Source organism: Humulus lupulus, chromosome 1 (genome assembly GCF_963169125.1).
Source record: "Humulus lupulus chromosome 1, drHumLupu1.1, whole genome shotgun sequence".
Classification (NCBI taxonomy): Eukaryota; Viridiplantae; Streptophyta; class Magnoliopsida; order Rosales; family Cannabaceae; genus Humulus; species Humulus lupulus.
Window position 1 is genome coordinate 7,986,578 of NC_084793.1, and position 7,950 is coordinate 7,994,527.

The 7,950-nt window shown below is 35.0% G+C and overlaps 1 protein-coding gene across 1 annotated transcript; it reads left to right on the forward strand.

Annotated features, from left to right (window-relative positions):
* Positions 1-7,222, forward strand: LOC133785024 (dolichyl-diphosphooligosaccharide--protein glycosyltransferase subunit 2). Its single transcript, XM_062224285.1, has 20 exons — positions 1-136; positions 310-457; positions 980-1,172; positions 1,273-1,362; positions 1,662-1,724; positions 1,946-2,015; positions 2,311-2,375; positions 2,607-2,661; positions 2,981-3,108; positions 3,208-3,323; positions 3,514-3,583; positions 3,756-3,860; positions 3,984-4,070; positions 4,206-4,354; positions 4,592-4,703; positions 4,784-4,867; positions 5,290-5,370; positions 5,462-5,686; positions 6,204-6,326; positions 6,925-7,222. Exons 2-20 carry the CDS (start codon positions 312-314, stop codon positions 7,039-7,041), a joined length of 2,079 nt encoding a protein of 692 aa, XP_062080269.1. The 5' UTR covers positions 1-136; positions 310-311; the 3' UTR covers positions 7,042-7,222.
* Positions 7,223-7,950: the final 728 nt, after the last annotated feature.

Sequence of the window (7,950 nt, forward strand, 5' to 3'; positions counted from 1 at the left end):
GGACTACTAAACTCGTTCTTCTTTAGTTAGGGAGTTGGGTCGCGCAGACCAGTCTAGACCAGTCCCCTCGCTCAGCTAAGTCATCGCAGAGGCTCTTCCTCAGCTCCATTCTCACCGTCTTCTCCAACCATTTCTCGTACGATCTGATCTATTAACCTTTTCATTTCTTTTCTCGATCTACCAAAACCCTAGGGTTTCTCTCATCTCTCTCACTAGCGTTTTTTACATCTACATATTACGTATACATGTATATATCTATCAATTATATGTAAGGTGGAGGTTTTGATTTCTGTTGTCTCGTTTTTACAGCAATGGCGGCCAGAACCCTTGCGGGATTTCTGGTACTGGCTTTGGTGATTACGATCTGTGAAGCTGCATCTGTGTTTCAACCGATCACCCACGCTCATCGATCTGCGGCTTCACAGCTTTTCACTCCCGTCGATGGCTCCTTCCCCAGGTCAATTTCAGCCCTCTAAAATCCTAATTTTGTCCCTCTATACTGGTTCATTTTTTTTTATTACTATTTCGTAAAGATGGAGAGTTTTTGAAGGTTCAATTTGACTTGAACAGCTTCTTTGTTTGCGGGGTTAATTCGCTTGTCTATTCGGTTCAATTTTGCTGGAAATGTTTCAGTGTAGTTGACTTCTTGTTTATTGCTACGATTGTAGTAATTTGGCATCTAGCTCTCCTTTGTTGCTGATAATTTTTTATGCTTTTGTTCTGTATTAACTAAATGTGCTTTGGTTAGATGATTTACTATATGTTACTGTTGAACGGCGTCTAAGAGCAACTGAGTTCGTTTCTATTTGGTACATTATGTAGGTTGAAACTCAGAATTTAACCTGTCGTAGTGAAATGTATTTTTTTAGAAGTACCATTTATACCAGTTTTACCAGACATAACAGTGTTCTCCCACATTTTTGTTTTCTGATTTCAATCTTAAAAAAACTTGTATATCTTTGGTATTAATTCTTACCAGTTTAGAAGAGGCATATGAAGCCCTAAGATCATTTGAGATTCTTGGAGTTGATAAGAAGCCTGTTATAAAGAGCGCCACATGTCGTTCTGTTATTGAAACTCTCGGGTCGTCATCTTCTTCTCCAAAGGATTTGTTCCATGCCTTGGGAGTTAATGGCATATTGAAATGTGAAGTTAAGGACCAGCTTTTTGAGGTATTGTGGAGCCCTTTAGCACTGATATATTGCTGCATCTTCAAAGTCACTGTTGATGAGGGGGTGACCTTTGGTGCCTAATTTTCTTCTCATTATGTAGGGTATTGTTCCAAAACTTAAAGCTGTAGTCAGCAGTGCAAGTTCATTACTGGACTTTTATTACTCGATTGGAAGTTTGGATCTCATTAAGGTAACTTACACGCAAGCATTGTTGGCTTTCTTTGATTGACTCGAAATTCAATTGCTTATTCCAATTTATGGAAGTAGATGAATATATGTCTGAACCGCCTTGAGGGAAATTAATATATTGAAATTGCGATATTCTTTTAGTAATTAGTTCTTCAAGGGCATAAATATAAATTTCAAAGGTTGCATATTGTTTATGTTGTCCCGTCTTGGATAATGATAATTGTCTTTTATTTATTTATTTACTTAAAGTTTGAATTTATTTAACATTATTTTTCCTTTTTCTTTTTCTCTTTGATACAGGATCAAAGTTCTAACGTCGATGTTCTTCTTAGTGATGCTGATGGAATCTTTCGTTCTATCAAGGTTGGTGTTCGACACCTATTTATTGTCCTGATATTCAGTATGTTTAGTTCTGTTTACTCTCTGGCCATCTTGAAATTTACTTATCGGATGATTTTAATTGTACGGTTTCCCATAATGTTTGCCTGTTTGTCCAGTAGAGGAGCTGATCTTTATCCTGATTTTTGTTTTTTTGTCGTTCTCTCATCTTTTATATTAACTTTGATGGTCACATATAATTTCAGGCTTTGAGCCAGAGTGATGGAAGGTGGCGGTATAGTTCTAATAATCCAGAATCTAGTACCTATGCTGCGGGTAATGACTTTTGATAAATCATTTAGAAGTTTGCTTAATTTTTTTTAGGCATTGTGGAGGGTAGCCCTCCATTTCTCTCCTTCAACCATTTTTCTCGATTCTCCCATGGATTGACTGTTAAGTCACTGTCCAAGGGGGGCTGGTGCAAGGTCAAAATGACCTATTTGATAATTGTGTTTAGGTTGTATCATTTAGAGACTGGCTACAGAAGGAACATATTACTGTAGTTGCTTGCTTCAACTGTCAATACTAATGCCTTGAATTTGTCATTAACTTATTGTTTTTGTTCCTGCAGGATTAGCAATTAAAACACTTGCTGGTGTTATCTCTCTGGCATCTTCTGAAATCGATCAATCAGTGGTAAACAACCCTCTCTCCTCTTTATAGTCGTTTGAGTTAAGCTGAGTATCAATAAGATTCTCTACTGTATGTGATTTGTTTTTAATTGCCATTTTGCCTCATGTTTATCTCTTGTACAAAGTTTAGAAGTAATAGCATATTATGGTTGCATATGCCTTTGTGTTTCTCTCTTCTCATTGGTATTGTCACTAATATTGATTTCTAAATCTTGCAAATGTTTTATATTGGCAGATTGGAACATTGAAAAATGATATATCAAAGCTTTTTGACAGTATTGAGAAATATGGTACGTGAAAATCCCTCCATGTCTCTTATGATTTCATAATTTCTTCTAATTTAAAACTAGGGATCTATGCTTCAATTTTGAGTTGTCAAAAACATTAGTATTACATTTTCTTCGTGAAGATTGGGTTCCCTCTCTCTCTCTCTCTTTTCATTTCCCATATCCCAGCGAGGATATAACATATTGAAAAACTTGATTTTGCACTGCTTTCTGTGGATAATATTGCTGGTGATTTCAGTAGGAAAGTAGTTGGTGAATCTAATTGCTTCTTAGGTCGGTTTTTAATATATTGTCTCCTGTCTGACTTACATTTACAATGTAGATGATGGGACATTTTATTTTGACGAAAAAGTTGTTGAAGCTCAAGAACATCAGGGTCCTCTTTCGACTACGTCTTCAGTTGTTCGTGGGCTCACAGCATTTGCAGATGTCACTTCTGGAAGTATAAAGGTGACTGAAAGCATACTCAAAGTCGTACAGGGGATATATATAGTATATAATAAAATCTATTTTCTTCAAATGTTTTAATTCTTGGTTTTGAGCTTGCAGCTTCCAGGGGAAAAAATATTGGGGTTGGCAAAATTTTTTCTTGGCATTGGCGTTCCTGGTGATGCCAAAGACTTCTTTAACCAAGTGGACTCGTTAGCTTGTTTGGAAAACAATAGGTGAGTGCTTATGGACAGGCTTGTATATTAATTCATTATTGTTAGTTGAGAATTAAACTGTTTTGGATATTTTGAATTTTTCAGTTCATGCAAAGAAGCTTCAACTTGAATCAATGCTATTTTCTTTTTAATGCAATATTTGTGCTATCACATTGCTTATTTACTGTCTTTTATGACTCTTGTGATGCAGGGTTTCTGTCCCACTGATTTTATCACTTCCAGCTTCTGTGCTTTCTTTGTCTAAGAAGAACCAGCTCAAGGTATTTTTCGAATCAACATCTAAATGTCATCCTAAATTCGTTTGCATTTTCAATTCATCGTTTTGATAATGAAATATATTGGAATAATGGCCCTCTTAAGAATCTAGATTGTTATTCTGCTTTTTTTAGGAGTTGTGATTTCTAGAATATGATGTTTTGTGTTTGCAAACAGGTTAAAGTAAATACTGTGCTTGGATCAAATGCACCTTCTTTGACAGTGAAGCTGGTGCGAGCTTCGAAATCTGGTTCAAAGGATGGTTCAATAATTGAGAGTCAGGTGGACTCTCTAACAAGTTTTCCTACTTTTTCGTTTTTTTCATCTTTGTTTCTGATATATTTTTCCAACAATTTTATATGGTGAATTATTTTACTGAATGTTTTTTTTATTTGCGTGATATAGGATCTCAAATTTGACAAAGAAAGTGAATCCCATTTCTTGGATTTGCCAAAGACTGTTGACGTTGGGAAATTCCTGTTTGTTTTCGAGGTATCCTTGTGTGCAAATAATCGTCCTTTTATTTTTATATATGCATAAACACACAAATATAAAGAAACAATGTGTTTTAGGCCTTGTCTTCATCTGGTTTTATATCCCTGATTCCTGAAATTGATTCCTTTCTAGGTGGTCCTTCATGACTCCGAGCTTGAAAAAGTTTATGCTACTGGAGGCCAGACTCAAGTACCAGTATATGTCACAGGATTTATCAAAGTTGATAATGCTGAAATTACAGTACTTGATAGTGACCTCGGGAGTGTGGAATCACAGAAAAAGTTAGTATTTATAAAATTGGACCTTTCTATTGGTTTTCTGCTGTAGAATTTGGCTTTTAGTTATATACATTATACATATATACCAATACCAATACCAATACCAATCATTTATTTGTTGCTGGCACTTGTTTTGTTAGTTACATGAAAAAATTATTTGCCTTACTATTTATGTTTACTCTCTCAAACAACTCAAGTATGCAACTCAAATTTTGTGTTCTATTTCATGAAACTATCCAGACTGGATTTAGCTGGAGAAAATGTTGTCTCAGTATCAGCAAACCACCTTCAGAAGCTGCGCCTGTCCTTTCAACTAACTACTCCTCTTGGGCATGTCTTTAAGCCTCATCAGGTTTGTATTCAGCCATCTTTTGCCCTTGGATGAACTTCTTTTACTCTGTTCAGTTGGCTGAGAAGTTGGTTTGGCTGCAGGTTTTTCTTAAGTTGAGACATGAAACCAAGGTTGAGCATATATTTGTGGTGGGAAGTTCCGGCAAAAAGTTTGAGATATTTCTAGTTAAGTTTCTTTTATCTTTTTTATATTATTTTGTTTTTCTTCTTTCTTCTGGTGATCTTAAATTGGTATGTTCGTTGGTCACCATTTGTGGCACCACTCTTGTATGTACATTAATTAAACCACCAAACACCCCTTGCCTCGACACTGTGTTTGGTTTGAGAATTTTGGGTTTTGGATATGTTGTGTAAAAGAATTTTTGAAGGACAAAATTTGGTCATTCTATTCTGCTCTTTGTATCATACAGTTTAAGTATAACTGGTAGAGGGACTTTGAGATTTATTCTTATTTTGCTGGCCAATAAAATATCTTCTCTTTGGCTAGCTACCTTGTAAACTCAGTTGAATATGGTGTTCAGATTAGCAGGAATTCAGAAATTTTGTATTTCCTTGGCTCTCCCTGATATTTACCAATCTTCTTGTAGGATTTTCTTGGTCTGGTTGAGAAGTTTTACTATCTCTCAGGAAGCTATGACATTCAGCTTACTGTAGGTGATGCTGTAATGGTAAGCATCGGTTAACTCAAGCTGTCCAATTTTTTTTTTTTTTTTAACAATCTGGGATTCTTAGTAGATTTTTTTTCCCTTTTCCTTTCAGGAAAACTCTTTCTTAAAGGCTATTGGTCAGATTGAGTTGGATCTACCTGAAGCCCCTGAAAAGGCCCCACGTCCTCCTCTTCAGCCTGCTGATCCTTACTCTAAATATGGCCCCAAAGCAGAAATAAGTCACATCTTCAGGGTTCCAGAGAAGCGTCCCCCAAAGGAGCTCTCTCTTGCTTTCTTGGGTCTTACCTTTGTGCCACTTATTGGTTTTTTGATTGGGGTAAGGTCTCAATTATAGTCTTGGTGTGTTTTGTTTGGCTCAGTAAATGAGGTTGCCTGTTACATGTGATCTATGGTTTATTTAAAAGAAACATTTGCCAGCTTTGTTCTTAATCGTCAGTCTAGGAGCTAATCAATCATATATGTTTAATATCCTACTGCCTGTATTTGCCTTGTGTGAATTCTTGGAAGCTTAATAATAGTGTATGGGATCCATGGGAATTGGGTTGAGTGGTCATGTTTGTGGTCTAGAGTTTGATTATTCATGGGGACCTATCCCACCTTCCAAAAATTGTTGGTTTAGAGCGGGGGACAGATACAAAAATAAATAATTAATACCAATAGTAATAGTGCATTGGAGAGGTAAAATCAGTACTTATGCACTTACCCATATTCCAAGTACATACGATGGCATGCTCATTTTTGTCTATATTTGGTTCAGGCCCCATTAAGCTTCAGAATTTTCTTGTCTTTTTTAGATGTGTTCATTGTTAACATGTCTTCTATTTCTTTGTCAGCTATTACGATTAGGGGTGAATTTCAAGAACTTCCCTTCTTCAGCAGTACCCGCCACATTTGCTATCCTTTTCCATCTTGGCATTGCAGCAGTTCTCTTCCTCTACTTTCTTTTCTGGTTGAAGGTACGCTATTTACTGTGCTTGCTTTCAGTTTTTTGGGGTGTGAGAATTCACAAGAAACCTTCCTAATATTTATTACTTTGTTGCACTATGTCTGGATGTTCACATTTAACCACGAGGAAACCTATTCAGAAAAATTGGATTAAAGAAAGAACAAAAAGGAATACAAACTAAGTTAAAACTGTCATAGAGACATGATGTGCCATGCTCACAGGAGGCTCTATAGATTATTTGCAATGGGCTTTGGCATATGTTCATAAAATACTCATTTTACCTTGAGGAATACTGTCTAGAATATCTGCGACTTTCTAAATTTGCAATTAGCCCCATTTTTTCTCTCAAAAAGTTGGTGTTGCAAGCTAAAATGACTTATAACTTCAAGAAAGCCCCACGGGGAGGACCATTTGAAAAATAAAAAAATTCCTGAAGTCTCATGATTGAGTAGGCAGCTTATTGAAAAGACAACATTTTGAACACTAAACCGAAATGAGGCAACCCTGTTGTGAATAAGTATAGAAATTGATATTGCTCACTATGGTATGTGATTAGTTAGTTAAATACTCGGTCTAATTCGAGTTTTCTTTTTTGTTGCGCATGACAGTTGGATCTATTTACGACGCTGAAAGTGCTTGGTTTCTTGGGAGCTTTCTTGCTCATTGTGGGACACAGAATTCTTTCCCATCTAGCCTCCTCATCGACCAAGTTGAAATCTGCTTGAGAAGATGTCAACTTCTTAATTTCTAGAGTTTTATCCAATTTTGTAGGACTCTTCTGTTTGTGTTATTATACCTGACGAGAACAGTATAAAAAAAATGGAAAGCTGTATTCTCTGCCCTGAATCTTTGCACATCTTTGGGTAATTTAACGTGAGCAACTTAAAAGAAAGAAGAGTTCACCCATATCATGTCTTTTGGTTGTTTAGATTAATGTTAGATCATAGTAATCATCAATTAGTTCTTTTCCTTGTGACAAAATGATTTTGTTCTTAAATCCATACATATCATCAAATTACTTGTTTGGCTCCAAGGAGAAAAACTAAAAATTACTGTTTAAGCTTCTGAGAGCTATTTTAAGAGGAGTTTGAGTAGGGAAATGATCATTATTTGTTAAAAACACTAGAAATAATTGATGATTATTACGTTTTTAGTGAAAGCAATTTCATATTTACATTATCTAAATGTTCATATGATAACAGAAATGACATTTAAATTGCTTGGTTTTCTATTAAGCTGATTGGTTTTAGACAAATTATTTCATGATTGTTACTTTGAACTTTAATTAAAATTACTGTATGTTCTACATACATATATAAATAAATAAATGTAATGACTATATTACAAGACTAAAATTTACATTATACCCTAAATATTTATATTTAGACCTCTAAACTAAATTTATCTCTATTTATTTATTAAAATATTAATTTTTTTTTATAATTATACCCTTTTTTATTTCCAAAATTAGTTCTTGATTGAAAAGACATCATACACCTCGTGAATTAATTTCTTATTTGGCACTAAACCTTTTTCTTTTAATATATCTTTGGCTTATATGATATATGCAATTATTATCTTTAGTTTCATTTGTATGAGCAATATAAGATTGGAGTTAAGCTAAGTTATGAATA